The following is a 25,868-nucleotide window of genomic DNA, read 5'->3' on the forward strand; positions in this document are numbered from 1 at the left end:
TTCTGATTTTTGGAAGCAGGAGCTGAAGAAAGAAGATTTTAAGATAGAAAGTGCATTTAGATTGGGAATAAGACAGAAGAGAAATCGACCCAGAGATTGTCTTATTACCTTAAGATCAAAGGAGGAGCGAGATAAAATATTGAACCTGCACTACCAAACAGCCCTTCGAATTGAAGACTTTTTTATTGAGATCTTTAAAGACATCCCTAAGAGTATCTTGGACGCAAGAGGACATTATAAGGACCTGGTGACACTGCTGAAGAAGAACTACATACCATTCAGGTGGGAATTTCCCCAAGGCTTGTCTTTTAAATATAAGGGAAAGAAGAGAAGAATAAAGACTGTAAGTGATAAAGACAAGTTCTTGGGAGAACACGAAGAAGACCTACAGAAAGAGACATTTCCAGGACAAGGGCATCCATCACTGGACACGAACACGGTACCACCGACAGACGAGGAACAAAAACAGGGAGCTGTAGGAGGAAGGAGTAAATAATCCCATCATGGCTCTGCAACTTCTAACCTGGAATTGTAATGGCTTAAATATTCCCAGGAAGAGAAAAAGTATATTTCATGCCTTAAAGAAAGACCAACTGGACTTGATTTGCCTACAAGAGACCCACGTGACAAGAGCACACAGAAAATTATTAATAAATAAAAGACTGGGACAGGAATTTATATCTTCAGACAGAGTAAAAAAGAGAGGAGTGGTGATCTATGCAAAAGAAAAATTGCAACCGAAACAAATCTTTAAAGATGATCAAGGAAGATATTTGGCAATTGAAATTCAATCTCAAGGAGAGAAGTATTTGATAGTGGGAATCTATGCACCAAACGAAGGGAAAGCTGAATTTTTTAAGAAGTTGCATGAAATTTTGATGGACCATATGGATTACAACTTAATTTTGATGGGAGATATGAATGGAGTGGTTTCAACAAATATGGACAAGGCACAAAGACAGGTAATAACAAAAGATGGAAGACTACCAAAGACTTTTTTTGAAATGACTGACAATATGGACTTGATTGATATTTGGAGAACAAAACACCCATTAGAAAGAGAGGGAACCTTCTTTTCTGAAGCCAAAATGACATGGACAAGGATTGACCAAATCTGGGTGACTAGCAGTATGGCTCCGAATATAAAAAAAGTAGAAATCTGCCCAAAAACTTTCTCCGACCATAATGCTGTAAAGATGGTGATGAGGCAAACAACAACTGGTTCCTTCAGATGGAGAATGAATGACACCTTATTTAGAGACGAGGAGATCTGCAAGAAGGCCCAAAAAACCTTGAAAGACTATTTTGAAATCAACTTAAGGTCTGAAGTAGAAAAAAGAATAGTATGGGACGCAAGCAAAGCCGTGATGAGAGGGTTTTTGATTCAGCAAAATACTTTAAAGAAGAGAAAGCAAAATGAGAAAAAGGAGAGAATTTTGGAAAAGATAAAAGAAGGGGAAAAACAATTAAGATCGAAGCCAAAATCCCAAGAGATTCTAAGAGAAATCAAATTTCATCAAACACAATATATGGAACTGATGAATCAAGAATTAGAGTGGAAAATTAAACAAATGAGACAAAAGACTTTTGAATCTGCTGATAAATGTGGCAAGTTACTGGCTTGGCAAATAAAGAAGAGACAAAAACTCAACACGGTAACAAATATAGAAGTGGAAGGAAAAAACATAAGCAACCCAGCGGAAATTAGGAATTGTTTTCAGAACTACTTTAGACAACTTTACACACAAGGGCCGCAAAAAGAAATGGACATACAACAGTTCCTCGAGGAAAATGGGCTGAAAAAGGTTTCGCATGAAAGTAAGATAATATTGAACCAGGAGATATCAGCACAAGAAATAGAAGATGCCATTCAAGGCATGACGCTGGGCAAATCCCCTGGACCGGATGGACTGACTTCCAAATACTACAAAGTTTTGAAGGAAGGGTTGAGACAACCTTTGAAGGAAGTCTGCAATGAGATTATGGAGGGGAAAAGGGCACCCGATACGTGGAGAGAGGCCTACATTACACTTATACCAAAGTCAGAGACTGAAAAGACCCAACTTAAAAACTACCGACCCATCTCGTTATTGAATGTGGATTACAAAATCTTTGCTGATATTTTGGCAAAAAGACTGAAGAGAGTTTTGATGGAGGAGATTCACGGGGACCAAGCGGGCTTTCTCCCAAAAAGGCATTTGTCGAACAATGTAAGGAATATAATTGACATTTTGGAAAAACTGGAAGTGAATATAAACACTAAAGCTGTTTTGATATTTGTGGATGCCGAGAAAGCCTTTGACAACATTTCTTGGAGTTTTATGTTGAAGAACCTCCGGGGGATGGGGGTAGGCCAAGGGTTTGAAAATGGTATAGGTGCAATATACTCTGAACAGAAAGCCAAACTAATTGTAAATAATGTGGTTACAGAAGAGTTCAAGATTGAAAAAGGGACACGCCAGGGGTGCCCTATCTCCCCATTACTTTTTATATCGGTCCTGGAGGTTTTGCTTAATATGATTAGGAGGGACCAGTTAGTTAAAGGGATTCAGGTCGGAGCTAAACAATATAAATTGAGAGCATTTGCAGATGACTTAGTACTTACATTGCAAGAGCCAGAAGCTAGCACGAAAAGAGTTTTGGAAATAATTCAAGAGTTTGGTCAAATGGCAGGATTTAAATTGAATAAGTCTAAGACAAAGGTTTTGGAGAAAAATTTGACACAGATAGAAAAGGAAAGGTTCCAGAATGAGACAGGGTTGACTGTGGTTAAAAAAGTGAAATATTTGGGTATAAATATGACAGCTAAAAATGTGAATTTGTTTAAAGATAATTATGAAAAAACTTGGAGAGAAGTGAAAAAAGATTTGGAGATTTGGTCCAACTTGAAGCTTTCCTTGTTAGGCCGTATTGCAGCTATAAAGATGAATGTATTGCCAAGAATGTTGTTTTTGTTCCAAGCATTGCAAATAATTGATAAAATGGATTGTTTCAAGAGGTGGCAAAAAGACATATCTAAGTTTGTCTGGCAGGGCAAAAAGCCCAGAATTAAATTTAAGATACTAACGGATTCAAAGGAAAGAGGGGGGTTTGCCCTGCCAGACTTTAAACTTTACTACGAAGCGGCAGCTTTCTGCTGGCTGAAAGAATGGCTACTTCTTGAAAACACAGACATTTTGGATTTGGAAGGTTTTAATAACATTTTTGGGTGGCATGCATATTTGTGGTATGACAAGGTTAAAGCACATAAAAGTTTTAAAAATCATATTGTCAGAAAAGCACTACTAAATGTCTGGGACAGATATAAAGACTTGCTGGAAAATAAAACTCCAAGGTGGCTGTCGCCAATGGAAGCTAAGGCAGTTAAAAAGTTAAATATGGAGTCCAAGTGGCCAAGATACTGGGAAATTTTGGAAAAGGAAGGGGACAAATTGAGATTGCAGAGTTTTGAGAAATTAAAAGGGAAGGTGAGAGACTGGTTCCACTACCATCAAATAAATGAAGCATTTAAACTGGACAGTAAAATTGGCTTCCAGGTGGAAAAATCAAAATTGGAGACAGAACTGTTAGAACCCAGTACTAAGAATTTGTCCAAAATGTACAATTTGCTGCTGAAATGGAATACACAAGATGAAACGGTTAAATCGGTCATGATTAAATGGGCTCAGGACATTGGTCATAATATTTTGTTTGCTGATTGGGAAAAGTTGTGGACCACCGGGATAAAATTTACGGCATGTAATGCCTTAAGAGAAAACATTATGAAAATGATATATAGGTGGTACATAACCCCAGTCAAGCTTGCAAAGATTTACCATGTGCCTGACAATAAATGTTGGAAATGTAAAGAAACTGAAGGTACATTTTTTCATCTTTGGTGGACCTGCCCGAAGATTAAGGCATTCTGGGAAATGATCTATAATGAACTTAAAAAGGTATTTAAATATACTTTCCCCAAGAAACCAGAGGCCTTTCTCTTGGGTATTGTCGGCCAAGGGGTGTTAAAGACGGATATAACTTTCTTTATGTATGCTACAACAGCAGCTAGAATACTCATTGCGAAGTACTGGAAGACGCAAGAACTACCCACACTGGAAGAATGGCAGATGAAGGTGATAGACTATATGGGCTTGGCAGAAATGACGAGCAGAATCCGAAACCAGGGAAGAGAAGCAGCGCAAGAAGAATGGAAAAAATTCAAGGACTATTTAAAGAAATATCACAAAGTTAATGAAAGTTAGAATGATGTTGGACTGGAAAGTAAATGGTTACTATTAGCAATGGTTAAGACAAGGAAAATAAGGAAGAATAGTCTAAATTTAAATTAAAATAAGGGAAGATTTGCTGAACAATCGATAAGAATTTGGAATACAGAAAGGGGAGGCATGAGGAAGTCGGGGAAGATAGGATATGAAAGTAGGATATGAAATGATACATGTTTTTTGTTTTGTTTTTGTTTTTGTATGTTTATGTTTGTTGTATTGTGTTTATATGGAAAAATAAAAATATTAAAAAAAAAAATATGTAATAATATCATATTTCAGAAGAAAAGAAGAGACTGCGGCTGCAGCCCAGAGAGCAGATTGAAATTTTATGTGCAGTCCAATTTATTTAAAATAATTGTATCCACAACCTGCAAGTCTCAGACCGTAAGTAACCAGAAGAAGAAAAATTGGTTGATGTGACTAATGTTGGCCAATAAACAAACCAGTGTTAAATCTATAAAGTGGCAATACAAAAAATCCGTCCATGGGGTGACTTTTAAAAACATTAATCCTTGATCTACATTTTACAATCTGCAGTAATGTGTTTTTTTTAAATAGTGTTCTGTAGATCTATGTCCCCCCCCCCAAGAGGTCTCCGTTAAAGCAAAGAACAAAATATATGCTGTAAATATTCTCCCCCAAAATATGCAGAGTCGTACAAAGGGGCCAAACCATTTGTCCTATTGTTCTCACCCATGTTCTTTGAGGAAAAATGAAGGTTTTAATTACGGTTGCCCTCTTGGTGCCCTTCATTCCCTGCCCCCCGCTTCTAAAAACACCCCAAATGTATAGCTTTTCTTTTGCTTCATCGAAGCTGCAAATCTGTTGTGATCCTGGTGTAAAAACAGACATCATTAAAGCAAGGCTTGGGAGGACATGCCCTGTTTACTGACCTCGACCAGCGGCCTTGGTTTGCGCTCTACTGCAAACCTGAAGTGGCAGAGTTCACAGTAAGTGGTATTTGAAGATGACAGCCAATGCTCCAGGCAGCTGCGATGTATAGTCCCCAGGGTTCCCGTACATTCACAGGGAGAGAGCAAGTCTTCTTGACTGCTGCCTTCGTGGCAAATCCTACACATTGGTCGGTCATTGAAAGGGCTGGAAGACAAGGAAGAGGGGTCGTGGGTTAGTATTGGAGTCACGGAGGGGAGGAAATGGGATAATTATCTGGCCCAACCGCATTGCCACGCCAACTCATCACCACACGATAACAAGCCTTTCCACAGTAACCACACCATACATTAGTATACAAGGTAGCTTCACTCATTGAGAGGACTCAGTCACATCCCACCCCACATAAGAAGGTGTAGCTTATTTTTCTGTGTATTGGATGAGGTTTTTTGACACAAAAATCATGTCAAAAAACTGGGGTCGTCCAATACACGGATAGTGGCATGGGGGGAAGATGCCGCTGCATGCAGGGAGCGATCTGGGGATGCTGGCTAGTGGCACGCAGCTTCCCCCCGATGCTGCTGCATGAGGGAAACACTCGCTACCTGCCCACAGGAAATGATCTAGGGAGTGTTTCCTGCCCGCAGCTGCGTGGGGGGAGAGGCTCAACAACGTTGGGCCATCTCACCTCATCTTCTTAAAATTGAGTCCCCCAAAATAGTGTGTGTGGGGGGTCTTATACACGGGGGTATCTAATAGATGGAAAAGTATGGTATCTCCTCCATCTCTACTAGCTAACCTGACCTGGGGTGACATTTTTTCTCACCCACAGATATGGAGAACAACCAACTGCAGAGCAAATTCTGAGCCACAAACTATCTAGAGAGGTGTAACATCTTTGGTTCCATAGTATAGTTTCTCTCAGTGTTTTGTTTCTGTGCTGCAATGTACACTGCAATTCAGCCAGGTAACAACAACAACAGCAGCAACAGCAGCAACAACAACAACAACAACAACAACAACAACAACAACAACAACAACAATTTATTATTTATACCCCACCCATCTGGCTGGGTTTCCCCAGCTACTCCCCAGCGGCTCCCAATAGAATATTAAAAACATGATAAAACATCAAACATTAAAAACTTCCCTAAACAGGGTTGCCTTCAGGTGTCTTCTAAAAGTCAGATAGTTGTTTTATCTCATTGACATCCGATGGGAGGGCATTCCACAGGGTGGGTGCCACTACCAAGAAGGCCCTCTGCCTGGTTCCCTGTAGCTTTACTTCTCACAGTGAGGGAACCGCCAGAAGGCCCCCGGAGCTGGACCTCAGTGTCCAGGCTGAGGAAGAGAACTCTATTTACACTAGTTGCTGGCACAACTGGTATTATGTCCTTTTCTTTTCTCTTGTGCCTTAATGCAGCAGGAAAGGTTGAAGGAGCTGGGTATGTTTAGTCTGGAAAAGAGGAGACTGAGAGGAGATATGATAGCCATCTTCAAATATCTCAAGGGCTGTCACATGGAGGAGGGAGCAAGCTTGTTTTCTCCTGCTCCGGAAGGCAGAACTCAAACCCATGGCTTCTAGTTGCAAGAAAGGAGATTCTGACTAAACATTAGGAAGAACTTTCTGACAGCAAGAGGGGTTTGACAGAGGAACAGTCTCCCTCGGGATGCTGTGGACTTTCCCTCCTTGGAGGTTTTTAAGCCGAGGTTGGATGGCCATCTGTCATGGATGCTTTAGCAGAGATTCCTGCCGTGGCTTAGATGACCGTTGGGCTCCCTTCCAACTCTACAATTCTATGACTCTAATACAAAACCACATTAGTTAAAACCACAGTTTTTTTTATTTTGACCAAACCACAAGACTATGGTTTGTTTTTAAGAGACGCGGGTGGCGCTGTGGTCTAAACAACTGAGCCTAGGGCTTGCCTATCAGAAGGTTGGCGGTTTGAATCCTCACGATGGGGTGAGCTCCCGTTGCTCAGTCCCTGCTCCTGCCCACCTAGCAGTTCGAAAGCACGTCAAAGTGCAAGTAGATAAATAGGTACCACTCTGGCAGGAAGGTAAACGGCGTTTCCGTGCGCTGCTATGGTTCACCAGAAGCAGCTTAGTCATGCTGGCCACATGACTTGGAAGCTGTACGCTGGCTCCCTTGGCCAGTAAAGCGAGATAAGCGCCGCAACCCCAGAGTTGTCCGCGACTGGACTTAACAGTCAGGGGTCCCTTTACCTTTACCTTTTTATGGTTTGTTTTTAGCCAGGGCTCAAGCTGTAATTTCTTTTGTTTTGGACTTTAAGCTGTAGTTCAACACTCCTGAAGTGCTGCTTTAATACTTAAGAGAGAAGGGAGTTTGTGGATACTGTTACATTTGAACCAGGCCAGTGACTTTCCCAAATTATGTTCACTGGGACACAGCAACCTAGGTTGTTTTCTCACCAGCACAGTTAGCCATTACTGTACACAAAACATGAATATTTTAAAAAAGAAAATCCTTTGTTGATGTTCTTTGAGATCAGAGAGGTTCTTTGCTCAGATGACTATTTTGCAGTCTGTTTAAGAATTTTTCGCCTCTTTTCCTTGGAAACCATATTCTGCTCCCAAGTTTTAATTTTTAATGGACCATGTATAGCCATTAGTTTTTATACCCATGGTCTTTCTCAGTCTCTCTAGTGTATTCATAGTGTGCAGTTATATGCACTCTACAACTCCTTTTGGCCAGGCTGAACAGGCTAAGTGTTTTCAATCTGTTCTCCATTCCTGTATTCATTCTGGTTATTGCACTTGGTGTATGCTCACGAAGAATTGCCATATTTTTTGCTCTAAGACTCACTTTTTCCCTCCTAAAAAGTAAGGGGAAATGTGTGTGCATCTTATGGAGCGAATGCAGGCTGCACAGCTATCCCAGATCCCTCTTGCTGTTCTGGCTTCTGAGATTCAGAATATTTTTTTTCTTGTTTTCCTCCTCCAAAACTAGGTGCATCTTGTGGTCTGGTGCGTCTTATAGAGCAAAAAATACGGTAACTCAAAATTGCAACAAACATGACCAAAACTGTATTTTCTCTTCCAAGGGAAACCTTAGGTGGTGCCCCTTAAAGATGGGATTAAACATTCACTCTCTGACATTACCTATGCGTCATTTGTCAAGTACAAGGTTTTTATGATGCATGCTCCAGATACAGCCTCTGCAGCTATCAGATCTAGATGGAAACACAAGCTCTCTTGTCGTCTTTAGCAAGTCTACTTTCTGTGGAGATAGCAATTCTATTTCCTGACAGAATTTTGCTGGCTAACATATGATCCCTAGCTGGTATCGATCCCTAACTTCCTTTCTGTCTTCTCTTCCTTATGTCATAGCTAGCACCTCTCCTCTTCCAGGTAGAACCAGGTCCTGTCTCTGCTTCTTCCAAGTACATAGAAAGGTTCAACCTGTACTTCCAGTTTTCTTTTATGCTGGCTGGATTTGGCTTTGCCAAGATCAGGTGCACTATCTCTTGTTCTTGTTTGGTGGTAAGCAAGGAGTAGGAATAGGAGGGGGAGGCGCTGTGGGTTAAACCACATAGCCTAGGACTTGCCAATCAGAAGGTCAGCAGTTTGAATCCCCACAACGGGGTGAGCTCCCTTTGCTCAGTCTCTGCTCCTGCCCACCTAGCAGTTCGAAAGCACGTCAAAGTGCAAGTAGATAAATAGGTGCCGCTCCAGCGGGAAGGTAAACGGCATTTCCGTGCGCTGCTCTGGTTCGCCAGACCAGGACATGACCCGGAAGCTGTACGCCGGCTCCCTCGGCCAATAAAGTGAGATGAGCGCCACAACGCCAGAGTCGGTCACGACTGGACCTAATGGTCAGGGGTCCCTTTACCTTTAAGGAGTAGGAGAGGCTTGCTTTGCTGAGGAGAGGCATCCTGCCCTTCTAAGGAAGAGTTATCATTGGTGAATCTCAAAGGCTCGCAATGGCCTGGCACATTTAGCTCAGCACAAACAGGTGGGCACTATCGCTTCTCTAAGAGAATGAGGGAGGTGTTCACGGTGAGTTCTGACACCTATTTTTCTAGAAAAATAACACTGGTTAGGCCTGTGGTTGATTCTAGACCAGTCTCCAATCTTCCCTTCCTCAGCAAGGTGTTAAGAGCATGTGGTAGCATTTCAGCGTCAGGGTTCCTGGATGAAACAGATTACCTAGATCCATTTCAATCTGGTTTTAGGCCTGGCTGTAAAACGAAGACTGCTTTGGTTACTTTGGTGGGTGATCTGCATTGTGAACTGGACCTCTCAGAGGCTTTGGAGACCATCAACCATGGCATCCCTTTGGACTGTCTGTCTCGGATGGGCCTTGAAGGCACTATTTTACAGTGGATATTGTCCTCCTTAGAGGAGAAAATTCAGAAGGTGGTGCTGGGGTGTGTGTCTCCCCTTCAATCCTGTGGTGGTTTAAATATGGGGTCCCTCAGGTCTCCATCTTGTCCCATGCTGTTTAACATACGTAAACATGAAACCTCTGGGAGAGCTCACCAGAGTTTTGGAGCCATGCTGATGACACACAACTTTGTCTCTCCTTTCCATCAGAACCAAGGAAACAGTCTCCTTAACGCAACAGGAAAGGCTGAAGGAGCTGGGTATGTTTAGCCTGGAAAAGAGGAGACTGAGAGGAGATATGATAGCCATCTTCAAATATCTCAAGGGCTGTCACATGGAGGAGGGAGCAAGCTTGTTTTCTCCTGCTCCGGAAGGCAGAACTCAAACTCATGGCTTCCAGTTACAAGAAAGGAGACTCCTCCAGCAGAACCAAGGAAGGCCTGATCCAACTTTTGCCAAGCCAAGAAAAGGAGAGTTCCTGTGCATATTTTCAGAAATTGTTTTCTTTCTTAAACATTACCGTTTGCTCAGCTGTCTTATTCCTAATTCAGACTTACATCAATTAAAAATAGCTTAGCAATATGATCCTCTTCTGCTTATTTTAAATATTTCCATTTCGAGACTGTATACCGTAGTGTAGCTTCTCCCAATAGCGTGGCATTTTAGACCACCATTCTCATCGGTCTCAAACCAGCATGGCCAATGGTCAGATATTATTGTGACTGTAGTGCAAAACAGCTGGGTGGACCAAAGTTGGGGAAGGCTGGTGTAGTAGGTTTGGAGGATCAAATTCCCTCTCAGTCATGCATCTTTCAGGGTAGCCGTTGTGCACAGCATCACCTCTCACTAACCCTGAAGGGAAGTTATTGCAAGGATTAAACAAATTTCATGTACCCTGCTTTGACCTCCTTGGAGAAAAAGCATAGGATACAAATAGGATGGATGGATGGATAACTAACTAACTAACTAATTGCACTTTTTTATTTTTTAAAAAAGCACACTTACACTGCTATAAAGGTAAAGGTAAAGGGACCCCTGACCATTAGGTCCAGTCGTGGCCAACTCTGGGGTTGCGGCGCTCATCTCACTTTATTGGCCAAGGGAGCTGGCATACAGCTTCCGGGTCATGTGGCCAGCATGACTAAGCCGCTTCTGGTGAACCAGAGCAGCGCACGGAAACGCCGTTTACCTTCCCGCCAGAGCGGTTCCTATTTCTCTACTTGCACTTTGATGTGCTTCCGAACTGCTAGGTTGGCAGGAGCAAGGAGCGAGCAACGGGAGCTCACCCCGTCGCGGGGATTCGAACCGCCGACCTTCTCATCGGCAAGTCCTAGGCTCTGTGGTTTAACCCACAGCGCCACCTGTGTCCCTTGTCTACACTGCTATAAAAAAAGTATTTCATAATAATAATTATTTATTACTTATACCCTGTCGATCTGGCTGGGTTTCCCCAGACACTCTGGACGGCTCCCAACAGAATATTAAAAACACAATAAGACATCAAACATTAAAAACTTCCCTAAACAGGGCTGCCATCAGATATCTTTTAAAAGTCAGATAGTTCCTTATTTCCTTGGTATCTGGTGGGAGGGCGTTCCACAGGGCAGGCACACTACCGAGGAGGCCCTCTGCCTGGTTTATTGCAAGGCAAATCTATGAATTTAAAAATGTAATTGAAGCACAGCTCTTCATACACAAAACTTTGAAGAAATATATCAGCTCGCTCTAGGAGCTTCCAATCTACCCTTCTGAAAAGAAAAGCTATGGTTAAGGGCATGAAAGGGATTTTTTTGAAATCAGCACTGGTTGAACAACATGTCCCCCCCCCCCCTTACAAAATATAAGTACTTTCCCAAATACTATAATCTACACGCATTGGCTGATTGCCTACCAATAGACATACCAAGCCATTAGACATTCTTCTGAATGGACTTTAAAAAATATATAACATGACCACTGCTTACTTACACCATCTCAAACTGCTGCCTGCCAGCAGTGAAAAAAATCTCATACAATACCACCCCCAAGACCCACTCCGGTCCATGGACATGAAAAAGAACAGCAAATTCTGTACCTAGGCATCAGGCATCGTGTTGAATATCAAGTTTGCCCAGCTGCCCAGCTACACAAAACGTGGTCTAGAAGTATAAAAGATGAAAGTCCACAATACTCCACACAGAACGCGATAGGCTAGATAGGAGTTTTCCTCCCAATCTCTCTCACACACATGCAAACGTGAAACGACAGCCCTCACTGGGAAGCTGCGAGCACCATGCTCAAGTCAGCAGAATGTCACTCCTGAACTTTTCTCTTTCGCGTCAGGAGGATTAATGGCCTCTCCATCCCTTTGCCTCCTGCCTCCCCCAACGGTCCCCGCACCCCCTTCCTTGCGCGAAGCGGAACGAGTTGAATCGCCGGGGATCGCGACAAAGTTGCAACACATTACGAACTCGAAGAGGAGTCGAGCTTTTGCTCTCTTTAAAGTGAGCAATGCCGTGCGCATCATTTAGAGAGCATGGCTGTAACAATACAGGAGAATTGAACGTGCAGCTTTCCATCTGCCTGCCCCTGAAACGGAGCTGTGACTTTGGAGATGAAAGATCCCCGAGTGCACTTAGGGAGGTTCAGGTCTTGAAATCGCAAACCCTCTCCCCTTCCTGGCACTTTCTTCCCCACGCTTAATAAGCAATCGGATGTTTCCTTGGCTCGGTACGACCGTACCTCTGTGTGGCAAGCGTCCGTACTACTGATGACAGCAGCTGCCCGTCCTTGGCCGAAACTTGCATGACATACTGCGGTTGCCCATTCGCGAGGCTGCTACAGTCCTCCACCGTCTTCACCACCGGAGCAGCCGAGCTGGTGCAGTCTGGTAAGACTTCGGGCAGGTGACTGCAGCGGCTGGTTGTCATGGTAACAGACAGCAATTACTCTGCTAATGGCTTCCACATTCATACAGGATTTCCATCTAGGAAAGAAAGATTAGAAAACAATTTATCGAAGGCAGGGGCTGCTGAGAGCGGACGCCGGGCAAGACACACATGCAACAAACCACCAACGTCTCCGTCATTAAAATTCAGCAGGACTCAAAGAGCATTGCTTCCCATTAGAAAAATATTCTAACACAAAGGTGAAGGGGGGGGGCGGAGAGAATAGAAAAGCAGGAATTGTTAATAACAATGCAGCGAGCACCTCTGTGTACAACTCTGTCTTATTGATTCTCTTTGAAAATGAGATATTTCTCTCTCTGGCCCCCCTGCACCTCCTATTTCTTTTCCCCCTTTTTTAAAATTGCTCTTGCTATTTGCAGGGGATGGGCAGCCTCACACTTACGTGGAGTTGAGAAACTGCGTCTCTATGAAGTGTGTATTATCTTGAAAAGCAATTTTTCTCCCTTTACTTTTCTCCACAGACTTTAATGCCTTGGTGATAAATGGAAAGGCTGAAAACCTTTTGTCTCTCTCTCTCTCTCCCTTGCCGCCACCTTCCACCCCCCCCCCCAGTTGTGAGGTGCTAAGGACACCTAGCCTGGGCTCGCTTCAGCTACACGTCAGCCTCTTCCCCATAAATGCAAGAAAAGTACCAAATAAATTCGCAATCTCTTGGAGAAAATAACCTGTTATTACGAAGTGTGTTACACTATCAAATAGGGAGCACAACACCCAAATCAGTATTTAATGACAGAGGGGTTTTCTTCCCCCAACCCCACGACTCCGGCCCCTTAATGATAACCTGCATGCAGTAATAATACAGGCTGCAAGGTAAGGTTAGAGGGGGGTGGCGAAAAGAGAAATCATACTTGCATATGCCACGCTCCTTTCTCCCAATCATTTCAAATAAATGACATTTAAAATGTTTTGCTGGACAGTAATTGTACAGGAAAACAGAACTTGTGATAGGCAGGAGTGGGCACCCCCCCCCCAATTTAGGGGTCAATTTTGCACAGAAACACAAACAACAGAAATATGCGATGTTAGAAAATGTGGGTTAATTTACTGGGAAGTGTCATGCCCTGCTCTCCTCAACCAGGGTGAGAGTATAACAATACCTCCAGGCCTCATAGAGGATGTGAGTGTATTGTTGGTTATTATGCTACGTATTTGTGTGTGTGTTTATGCACATAAAAGACCACAGACAGATTGTTCAAATACGAACATCACAGAACAAGCCCTTTCCTTAGAAGTTAGCGGCCCTAATAGCGAAGGACGTTTCAAAGGCCTGACTGAGGCTAGCTGCTAATTCTGTAGGTTCACTCTACTGATTTAAAAACAGCCAATAAACAGGAAGAATAAAATTACCAGATAATATAATCATCAACTTCTTCATCATCAACAACAACATAGAAAGCTTAAAAGAAAATGAATGGCATAAAATATATTCCACAGTGGAATACAAGATTCATATTTCTACCAAACATACCGAATATTCATGGCCATTGCCAAATGAACTCATATTTGAAAGGACTGAGGCAACCAGGAGAAAGATTGGTCATATAAGTCACAAATGGCCCCCAAGTAGAAGCAAAGTTGGAGGGGTCTGCATCACCTCTGGCAGTGTGCATTTTATGAGTCATTTTTCCGGAAAAGGCAATGAACTCTACTTCTTTAAACCACCGAGCCACAGGAGAACAAGATGTGTCTTTCCATCCTTGAGAGATGAGCAGCAACCAAAGGATATAGAATTCCCTGTTGAGAAGTAAGGCCAGCACCACCCCAAATGGCTAAGAGACATAGCTTAGGGTCCAAGGTGGCCTGTTTGCCAGCAATAACGCCAATCTCAACTGTAACCTGCTTCCAGAACTTGTGTACATAACGACATCCACACCACATATGCCAGTATGTTCCTCATACCTTACAACTCAGTCAGCGTAATGGGGAACTATATCTTCCAATACATGTTTTTATACAGTGGTATACAGTGGTACCTCAGGTTAGGGACGCGGGTGGTGCTGTGGGTTAAACCACATAGCCAAGGGCTTGTCGATCAGAAGGTTGGCGGTTCGAATCCCCGCGACGGGGTGAGCTCCCATTGCTCGGTCCCTGCTCCTGCCAACCTAGCAGTTCAGAAGCACGTCAAAGTGCAAGTAGATAAATAGGTACCGCTCTGACGGGAAGGTAAACGGCCAGAAGCGGCTTAGTCATGTTGGCCACATGACCCGGAAGCTGTACGCCAGCTCCCTCGGCCAATAAAGCAAGATGAGCACCGCAACCCCAGAGTCGGTCACGATTGGACCTAATGGTCAGGGGTCCCTTTACCTTTACCTTAGGTTAAGAACTTAATTCATTCTGGGGGTCTGTTCTTAACCTGAAACTGTTCTTAACCTGAAGCACCACTTTAGCTCATGGGGCCTCCTGCTGCCACTGCGCCGCAGCTGCATGATTTCTGTTCTCATCCTGAAGCAAAGTTCTTAACCCGAGGTACTATTTGTGGGCTAGCAGTACCACTGTACTGTAAAATGCTCTGTGATCCTTGGATGAAGGGTGGTATGTTGGAGAAGGAGAAGGAGAAGGAGGAGAAGGAAAAGAAGAAGATGAAGATGAAGATGAAGATGAAGAAGAAGAAGAAGAAGAAGAAGAAGAAGAAGAAGAATTAAGAAGCCAGCCCCAAACTGTTGCTCCTTCACTGCCAATGGACTTCAACTCCCATCATTGTGCTGAAAATGCCATGGTTTTAGGTTAGATCCCTGTATGCGACAGCTGCATTGCAGGGGGTTGGAAGAGGGAATCTTCAGGGTCCCTTTCCAACTTCACAAGTCTATGATTCTTTGGTCTCTCACTGTTGGCTGTTGGAAGTTGTAGTCCAATACATCTGCAGTCACAGGTTGGGGGAAGGTGGCCTTAAAGCACATTAAAGGTAGAGAAAGAAATGTGTTTTAGTGCCCCTGACATTAATTCAAAAAATGCCACCAAACTGCTTATCTGGGGAATACTCCTATCCAATGTATTTTATTGATTTTCTCCCCCCCCTTTTTTTAATGGCATTACACTGTCCTGTCACTGTTGAGGCTTGGTGTAGCAGCCACCGAAAACAGTTGCGCAACAGGAAAAGAAAGCTGAGAGTGGCTATGGGGCAACACATACAAAGAGTTACCGTATATGCGCTTGTGTGTGTGTACCAGCAATCATTTTCATACTCTCCCCCTTACCATTTCTGAGCCCTATCCTTTGATTCCCATCCTCCCCAGAGTGAGTGCTTGTGTGATTCCTCGGGGATAGGTTTATTCCCTCTTTCTTGTAAATCATTTTTATAGTTTTTTGTGGAGCATAAAAAGGGCAGGAGAACACTTTGGGAATTCTGATTCCCCAGGGCTCTTCCCCACTCCCCCCCCCATGTCTTCACAATGCTAAGGGCAGAACCAGGCATTATGGGAAATGCACTGCCGCTCCAGCAATCAGCTGCTTCTGGTACCCTACTTTTCTCAGTCTCCTGTAGCAAGTACTAAGATGATGATTTTGTCACATTCCAAGATTCTGCATTATCAGCTCTGCTCCAATGGCTGAGACCACAGGCAGAAGCCACCAATCTGGCCATTCACACACACACACACACACACACACACACACACACTGTATATATATAAAGAACCATGATAGAGCATGGCAGACACAATCCAAATACTGTACTGAACACCATTCTTTTATTTGCGTCTTCAGACCCAGAGACCTCCCCCCTAAATAAACACACATTTGACTCAAATTTTAGTTTTGGTTTAGAATTTAGGCCACAACTTTATTGATTACAGAAAGTGAGTGGTTGCATAGGCTCTGGTTCGACTAGCTCCCTGCACACTTGCAGGTAGCGCTGACCCAGGGCACCAGCATAGGTCAGCCTAGGGTGAACACCTGAGGTAGGTGGAAAGCCCAGGAACGGACTATGTCGACTCCCCAGATGCTCCCCTGGACTCAGGCACGGGCACAACTCCCTCTCGGGGGTTGACCAAACCAGGTTGAGTCCCTGGATTCCTTTAATGGAATATCCTTCACATAGGGATGGCGAGAGTCTTCTCCCATCCCTATCACCTGAACCAGAGCCTATCCGCAACCTTACAAGTTGTGACGAATTGCTATGCAGCAGGCGAAACCCAAATGGCAACAGCCAATCAGCCAAGTGGGGGAAATTCCTGCCGTGCCCCTGTCCCAACGACAGATGACACACAACAGCATAGCAAGGTCAATCACAAAATGCCCTAAATATAGGGAGGTGGGCGGGTGCTCCGATGCATGAGCCTAAAGAGGACCTCTGGGTCACGTATAGGTATATATAGATCCCTTGGCCCATTTAGACAGCTCCCCATTGGCCAGATTAAACCCAGCAATGAGGGACCTACCAATCGGGTGTTGTGGCTGTGCAATATACCCACCCACAACCAAGAGGTCAGTCTCCAGGTCTCACTGCAACACGTGCCCTCTTTTAGGGAGGACACACTTTCCTTGCCTTAACACCAAAATAATTTAAAAATTGAAACCTTGGCCATTCCTTTTGTAGTTTGATAATCAACTGGCACAAAGCACTTTGTGGCACTTTCCAGAGTTAGCCAAGCAGGTGGCTGAGGCAAGAAAGCAATTGGATCTAAGCAGAGAGACATCAGGGATGCCACACCACTCCCACAGATCACCAGTGTTGAAGCAATGATTCTTCAACATCAACTTTGTTGGACTGGTCAGGTTGTGCAGATGCCTGATGATCGTCTTCCAAAGCAACTACTCTATTCCGAACTTAAAAATGGAAAGCGTAATGCTGGTGGTCAACAAAAGAGGTTTAAAGACTGTCTCAAGGCAAATCTAAAAAAATATAGTATAAACACCAACAATTGGGAAACACTGGCCTGCTAGCACTCCAGTTGGAGAACAGCCTTTACCAAAGGTGTCATGGACTTTGAAGACACTCAAACTCAGGACGCAAGGGAGAAACATGCTAGGAGAAAGGCACGCTTGGTAAAGCCACACCATGATCAGCTCCTGCCCGGAAACCAATGCTCCTACTGTGGAAGGATGTGTGGATCCAGAATTGGCCTCCACAGTCACTTACAGACTCATTGTTAAAACCATGTTTGTGGAAGACAATCTTACTCGGCTACGAGTGATCGCCAAAGAAGAAGAAGAAGAAGATTTACGAACAGGGCTGAGTGCTTGACGATACACCTATCATTGCGGGGATGGCTTTAGCTACTTTTGCAGAGAATACATTCCCTAGGGAGCATGCATGTTGCCTATGCGCTACTTCGTAGCAGTTCTGACACTCAAAGAACAATGAAGAAAAAGAATAGCGTTGTGATCCTCATATACAATGACAATGGAGCAAATGACTAATTCCAAGACCATTAGCACACAAAGAAATGCAAAAGAATGCAGCCTTATGAGAACGGCAGCCACAGACTCTCAAAGGAGCGTGCGTAGGGACATGGATTATGAGCTACATTTTAGTTTTGAAATGCATGCTGAGACTGTTCAACGAGAGTATGCAGCAGCACAGTAGATGCCTCATTAAACTTAAATAGCCTAGACAGGGCTGTGCTTATAGACCCATGCTACAGAATTATACATTTCCTTGCTCACTGCTTCGCTGACCTCATTATGTACAGCAGGAAGATTATCATTCTGCATAAAGTGACCATCCATGCTTTGACAAAGGCATCCGTCAGTCAGTTGAGGAGTTTAAGGGTATTTCTTAACCACCAGATGATGCCGTTAAGAGCAAAATATTAATATATGCACAACTCTTTGCTTTAGCGGCTACTTAAAAAAGAGAGAGAGCTATTTGGGCAGCCCAGCAGAATATGTTTCTTCTTAGCAGCTTGATAACATATTTTTAAAATAGGAATATCTGACTATTAATTTCAATAGATATGGGATTTCTGCTATTCAAGGCACTTCAAAATCTGATGTGGGTCACTATTATTTGTGTTATAAGGAAAACAGAAAGCGAGGGAGCAGCTTGGCCAAGGCAGCTGACGTTCATGGCCGACGTTGACATTTGAAAATAGGTCTAATCCCAGCATTTTACCGGTGCCACCCTGATTTCCAAAGTTCTGATTTTTAGAAAAGCTCTGACAACACAAAATAAATACCAGCCTTTTGAACATGTATTAAAAATCATAATAATTCAACCCCGGCAGAAGCCCTATAACGCAATTCATCCAATTCCAACAGTTGAGTTTGTTTTCAATATTCTCCCTCATAAAATGCAGCATGATATACACTTTTGAAAATGGTGTAAGTAATAAGCAGCGCATATTGAACTCTGGAGGTAAATATCAAGAATGATTGTTCTGAGAAGTACCTATTGACTAAGGCAATGCCAGTGCATACAAAAGCAAAAATAAATCTTGCTACCTAAGAAAACCCCGGCTGAATAAATGCTGCTGTATTCTTTTTATGCGCTTTCATATGAAACACATGGAAATAGCTTTTGACCATGAGCAGATATTGTTCATTTTCAGGGCCATAAGGTTCATTCAGAGATGCTGACAAGGCCTATATTGTAACATTACAGCAGAGAGTCAGAAAACCAGGGGAAGCCAAGAGACTGAGTACTGGACCTACCAGAAAACGGTTGCCAAATCACAAAAGTCAGAATCCAAAAGACTACCACAGGGATCTTCTAGTCATTCACACATTTCATCATAGTTTGGCAGTTGTTAAGAGCTGTTAAGACATAGGTCTGAGGTGGTGAATATAGGCAGAGGACCTTTGCCGATTTATATGCTTATGGAATGATCTAAATTCTGCACCAAGAAATCTGAATTCTGCAACCTGCCTAAGTCATGCAAATGTACATGTATTTACTTATCTTGCATAATTTATTCTGATTCTGCTAATCATATTTTTTAGGGGATAGGGAGCAGAGAGCAATGTAGGACAGCGAAACATTGCTCTCTGGCCACTAAAAATCCTGCTAAGCTTCCTTCGATGGTTCCCATTAACCCATTGACACTTCTCATCTAGTTTCAAGGCTATCTTCATAACCTTATGAGCTAGACAACAGAAGCGGAATTTTGGCACTGAATAAATATAACACTGAACCAAAACGATCATATAGGTGTCCCTAAAAGTTTTGGGGAGATGTTCCAAAGATGGGGTGCTGCAACTGAAAATGTTGGGTTGGCACTCATCTAATCTCATCTAATCTCCAAAATGGGGAGCCTCTGAAAAAGGTCGTCTTCAAGCCAGTCTTAACAAACAAAATGGTTGAAATGAGAAAAAGTGGCCCCTTGCTATTAAAAACCATTTCTTCCTTCTGTAAGTCTGGTTAAACACATAAATGCAGAGCTGCATTTCTAGCCTTCAGTCTTCTTGTGAACAAGTTGCTCACCCAACTTCACCAAGTACTTTTGATGTGTTTTCCAATAAGCTCTGCAACTTGTGGGTTACAAGCATGATTCTGCACCTTGCCCAACAGAGGAAAGGGCACCAAATGGAAGTTGTTCCGTTTATCTGATTCGCCCCGTTCAGGTGACAGGTAAGTTCAAAATGTCATCATACCATTGCTGAATCTTAGAACGAATGCTTGCCATACTGCATTTTGTTTCTTGCAATGTAGAAGGCAGAGGTCTGGGGGAAAGTAGGCAAAGGGAAATTAAAATTTTAATGGAAAAGTGATGAAATACCAACAAAAGAACAGCGGCAAGAAAAGTTGATGGAATATGCTGAAATGGTGAAAATAACTGAGAAAGATAAAGACAACAATTGCCTTCAAAAAAGATTGGGAACCTTTTATGATGTACATACAGAAACAATGCATTGAAATGAACTCACTTGCAGGATTCGAGTAATACACTTACAATGGACAAACATAAACAGAAAATATAAATATGAGGTTAAAATGTTAACAATAGTTGGCAAGGTACAATTTTAATTTTAGTACATAAGGCATATAAAATTATAAGCAGAAGAAATAAGCACCGTATTTCTTGCTCTATAAGATGCACCCGACCATAAGACGCACCTAGTTTTTAGAGGAGGAAAACAAGAAAAAAAATATGCTGAATCAAATGTTGTTGAAGAGGCTTTGCACGGCTATCTCTGAAGCCAGAACAGCAAGAGGGATTGCTGCACAGCTCTCCCTCTTGCTGTTCTGGCTTCAGCGATAGCTGCGCAGCCTGCATTCGCTCCATAAGACGCACACACATTTTCCCTTACTTTTTAGGAGGGAAAAAGTGCATCTTATAGAGCGAAAAATACGGTATGCTATAAACCAGAAACGGAAGTTGGGAGAGCTGGGGGGGGGTAATTGAAAATGTAAAATGTAATGTGAATTATGCTAAAACTTGTTGTAAAATTTTAATAATTTTTTAAAAAAAAACCATAAAATTTTCTTTTGCAGAAGGAGGAGAAAGAAATCATGCTAGCTGCTGCAGAGAATACTGTCATTACAACCCGCTTGTTCCTCAAGGGAGCGTCACGGAGTCAGGCGAGTTTTTCCCTTTTGCATCTCTGCTGTTGATTTAAATGACAGGTGTGAAAAGTGCAGGGAGTCAGACTGCTCCCGACTGACTCCTCGTGTGGGGATGCTGAATGGTGATGGCACTGCAACACACACAACCGCCCCTCCAAGGAGCGCTAAAAATCTTGCAGCTAATGAATTGGCTCTCCTGTGAGGCATGGATATAGAAAAGCAATGCTACGTATAGCTAGAGTGTTGCAGAGACTGGGGAAGCAATTTTGGCAGAATGCAAAGAAGTTAGGACAGTCTTAAGACATAGTCTTCTGTTCTCGTATCCTCCAGGTGTAGACCTGTACTTTTAACAATTTGCTGGGAAGATCAAAGATTGCGTTTCAGGAAGGCTAGAATTAGAGCTGGGAAAATCCTCCTGTTTTCAAGGAGGCATTAATCATCTCATCGATGCAGTTTGTCAAATCCCCTCTTGCTACATGCTATCAACCAAGTAGGGCAAGGATGGAGCCCGCAGGTAGAAGGTCACGTTTCTCCTAGAACCGTATCTATCACTTCTTTATTCTCAACACGGGGTAATCTTTGTTTGGAGTACTTACACCAGTACTTCAAGCATGTTGGCTAGCCAGGTAATAGCTTGACCTTCACACTTCTAGTGGGCTTTAATGTTTCCTACTGAAAGAAACTGCCTTTTCCCCACATGACCCATTAGACCAACCTACAGAGTCTTCCAATTCACACTGGAGAATGGGAATCAGAAACAGGATATTTGTGGCTGACCTAAAGTTGTGTGATTCACTTCTCTTAGAAATTTGTCTGAGGCTGAACGTTTACTGAAAGCTTTCCATTAGCTAAAAAAAGAAAGAGAGAGGCTGTGATTCAAATCTGTTGGGACTGGTGAATTTATATTAAGGTGTGGGTATTTTTGTTCATGCCTAGTTTTCTCCCAGCGCCGTAATCCGTTTTCAGCCTGTAGGTTCAGACACCCAAAATAATACATTAAATTAAATAATATTAGTTCAATAAAATATTTTTTCTTTCCTTATTCTGTTCATAGCTGTCAACTTTTCCCTTTTCTTGTGAGGAATCCTATTCAGAATAAGGGAATTTCCCTTAAAAAAAGGGAAACGTTGACAGCTATGATTCTCTTCCATTGATCCACTTCAGGTCAATATTATTTTACATACACAGCGGTACCTCGGGTTACAAATGCTTCAGGTTACAAACTCTGCTAACCCGGAAGTAGTTACCTCGGGTTGCAAACTTTGCCCCAGGATGAGAATGGAAACCGTGCACCAGTAGCATGGTGGCAGCAGGAGGCCCCATTAGCAAAAGTGCACCTTAGGTTAAGAAGGGTTTCGGGTTAAGAACGGACCTCCGGAACAAATTAAGTTCATAACCCAAGGTACCACTGCAATTTTATCATGTCACTCCCTCTGTATGTGTTCAAAATTTGAATGTACAGTGGTACCTTGGGTTAAGTACTTAATTCCTTCGGGAGGTCCGTTCTTAACCTGAAACTGTTCTTAACGTGAAGCACCACTTTAGCTAATGGGGCCTCCTGCTGCTGCCACGTCGCTGCTGCACGATTTCTGTTCTTATCCTGAAGCAAAGTTCTTAACCTGAAGCACTATTTCTGGGTTAGTGAAGTCAGTAACCTGAAGCATATGTAACCCGAGGTACCACTGTATACAATATGGAGCTCTGGGGTTGCTCTCTTTGGTATCGTTCGAGAATTCAAAATGTCACTGCCAATCACTGTGGCGTTTGCCCTCCTAGGTGTGTGACATCATACTGGGTTCATAAGGAAAGGGTTAACTAATTGTAAAATGACTAGCCAATGGGAACCCAAGGGGAGGAGTTATTTAGAGTTAGGGTGGTTGAGAAGTCAGTCTGGAGTTAGAGAAGAGACAGAAAGGATAAGTCTGTGGGTTGGGCGAGTCTGATGTGAGAGAGTGAGAGAATCTGTTAAGAGGAGTCAGTCAAACAGTTGATATAATCAGTCAGAAGGTATTAGGAAGGTATAGGCCGGTAAAGAAACTAAAGTTAAGAAACCGACAGGAATAATATCTGAGAAACCATAAACTTGTTAATGCTTATAAAATAACCTTTTTTATTTGGTTCAATTTTAAGAACTGTCTGGACTCAGTGTTTTACCCTGTGGTGGCACAGGGATCAATAGACCGTTAAACGTCCATGGACCCTGTGTGATCACCACAACCACTCGCTGAGAAATTCCAAGGCAGTGAGGGACCCAATGTGTAAGTTCTCATGCCAAGACAATGCCAACAAGGCAATATTATTGTCAACGTATTTGCAGGAAATTCTGCAAATGGTCCCATCAATGAAGTGCTCGTTTTCCATCGCGGAAGGACCGCGTAGCAGGAGATGCGTGGCTCTGAAATCAAGAAAAACGGCAGGACTCCGCACATGCCTGCGAGCGAGGCCCAGGGATTCTTATTAAGTTATAGTCAAACATATGGAGATGTCAAACGGCAGCCTTGCCAGCCTGGAGATGAATTTCAACACGGGCTCATTTGCTTTCACAACCGAAAGCCAAGTTGGAGCCCTCATTGCACTTTTGACTACCGTGCATAAATTGAGCTCATTTCTCCACTGCATCAAGAACTACCATGTTGATGAATTCAATTACCAAAGTGGATCTCTCCCCCCCTCCCATTTCAACCAGGAGAGATTCTCCTCAGAGCCGCTGCAGAAAACCCTGAGTGGTTTTTGATTCACATGAGACAAAAAAAGCTCTCATACTGTAAGCTGTGGGAGGCAGAAGTTATACAAATATTGAAGTAGAGCTCTTATGTGAATTTCCCATTTGTGCCTTTTCAGCACCTTTATTAAAAACAGCACAGAATGCATCCGCAGTCTTCAAACGCTTTCAAGCACTCAGAAACCCACACTAAACTTCCTATTTCACAGTATTCCCAGGAGTCTCCTATTAAGTTCCAAGAAATGCAACTCAAAAACTTGTATCCTGCAGCTTTGAGACTTTAAGACCAAGGGAAGAAAAATATAACTAGCTGGTTACCAAGGGAAGCTGTCCTAACAGCCTGGCAGCCAGTTATTTAAAATAGCGAGTTAGGGGAAAATCACCCTTAAAATGAAAATATGTGTGTTGGGAAAGCAAATAATCATCCTTGGTTTTTATATTCTGTGCAAGAAACTATAAATTCTGCCAGCATGCGGTACACATGCCATGTGTATTTTAGCTGACGTTCAAATATATTTAATTATTAAAATGCCATTGATTGTGGAAGTTAATCATTATCCACGGTTAATTATTTTCCAATTTAATATGAAGCTAAGGGCTTACAGCCTATTTATGACTCTTTTAAAACTGAGATACAAGTTTGCATAATTTCACGTTTCTGCAAATCCCCACTGCATGTAGAGACAAGGGGATATTTTGATGTCCATTGAGAACTTCTGATGTAAAGGAAAGCGAGAGAAATGTAAAGTAGAACGAGATCTGATTTGACTAACGAAATTTAGCAAAAAACATTGTCTTATACATGGAAAAATACAGTATTTGGGGGGGGCACAGGTTCTCCACCCCAGAACCTGTTGCCCCAGTACATGGAATGCTAGGTTGTGGGAGAGAATATTTCTTATTTAGTTAACTGGGAGGCAACCAAAAATGCCATAACACATGATCTCAGTGATCAAGGTGGGATGGAAGGGTTCGTGTGGCTGCTAAGCTATATTTAACGTAAACTTCCCAAAACGTAATGTCATACTGGGGTTGCAACATCATAACAGCAGCACCAACACTATCTGCTAGCAATATGCTCAGTATCCAGAATCCTTTTCAAAGGTACATTGAAATCTCAGTTTGTAGACTGGAGGCACACAAAGGGCAAAACTATCACTGTCATTAATCAGAAGAGGGGGGAGCCAGGTTAAGTTTGAAATTAACCTTATGGGAGTTTAAATATGGATAGTTTCAGATGATAAGTATTAAGTAGTGGGTGGACATAGCAGACGACACAGAGATTTCTCTAAGTAGTTCTTTATAAGTAAGCTGGAACTGAACTGAACAGCAAATAGCTCAGCTGGCCTGTTTTTATAGGCAGCTGGCTGTCAACATTGTAACAACAACAACCCAGGGTTTCCTGCCTGAATTAACTGATGTGGACCTGAGTGAAAACTATATACACAATACCCCTGATGGCCAAGGTGAGAACTTCAACACGTAACAATAGGGATGTATGCAGTAGTCCCCTAAATAAAGTTTACCATGCTATACAAAAATTAAAGAAAGTAAGGATTAGTATCTTAGAATTTTAGAGTTGGAAGGGACCACAAGGCTCATCTAAAAAGGTAAAGGACCCCTGGACGGTTATAAATCCAGTCAAAGGGGACTATTGAGTGCGGCGCTCATCTTGCTTCAGAGCCAGCGTTTGTCTGTGGACAGCTTTCTGGGTCATGTGGCCAGCATGACTAAACCGCTTCTGGCACAACGGGACCTTGTGACGAAGCCAAAGCGCATGGAAACACTGTTTACCTTCCTGCTGCAGTGGTACCTATTTATCTACTTGCACTTTGATGTGTTTTCTTTTTTTTTTTTAAATACATATTTATTAAGGTTTTACAAAACAAAGAATTCATCATTTCAAAATGTATCATTTCCATACATAAAGCTCAAGAAAGACAAAAATATATGACAGAAAAAAAGAAAAGAAGAAAAATAGAAAAACAGAAAAAAGAAAAACACTCTTTCTTAAATTTATAAAGTTCCATGCCCCTCTGTCTTGACCTCCTCACATCCCCCTTTTTTGTGTTCCACTTTACTCCAATCAGATTCAGCAAATTCAAAACCTTGTTTCAACCATACTTAATGTTATATTCTAATTATTATGTCCCCATTTTCCATTTTTTTTAATCCGTACCTCATCTTATAAAATATGACATAATATTGTTCTGTTCATAACCCCTTATCCTTTTTTTTCTTAGATTCTT

At 42.6% G+C, this 25,868-nt stretch overlaps 2 protein-coding genes across 4 annotated transcripts in view; one reads left to right on the top strand and one right to left on the bottom strand.

The window, feature by feature from the left end:
- LMNB1 (lamin B1) overlaps nt 1–25,868 on the top strand; it is a 117,528-nt gene that overhangs the window by 89,692 nt on the left and 1,968 nt on the right. The window lies entirely within an intron of this gene.
- MARCHF3 (membrane associated ring-CH-type finger 3) overlaps nt 1–25,868 on the bottom strand; it is a 176,517-nt gene that overhangs the window by 46,613 nt on the left and 104,036 nt on the right. For all 3 annotated transcript variants that reach the window (XM_083577160.1, XM_083577161.1, XM_083577162.1), the window contains 2 exons: nt 12,228–12,471; nt 5,159–5,363 (listed from right to left, as the gene is read on the bottom strand). In XM_083577160.1, coding sequence (XP_083433286.1) covers nt 5,159–5,363; nt 12,228–12,415 — 393 coding nt within the window. In that variant the 5' untranslated portion in view covers nt 12,416–12,471. The remainder of the gene's footprint in view (nt 1–5,158; nt 5,364–12,227; nt 12,472–25,868) is intronic.

The sequence above is a fragment of the Podarcis filfolensis genome (genome assembly GCF_964270895.1).
Source record: "Podarcis filfolensis genome assembly, chromosome: 11".
NCBI lineage: Eukaryota > Metazoa > Chordata > Lepidosauria > Squamata > Lacertidae > Podarcis > Podarcis filfolensis.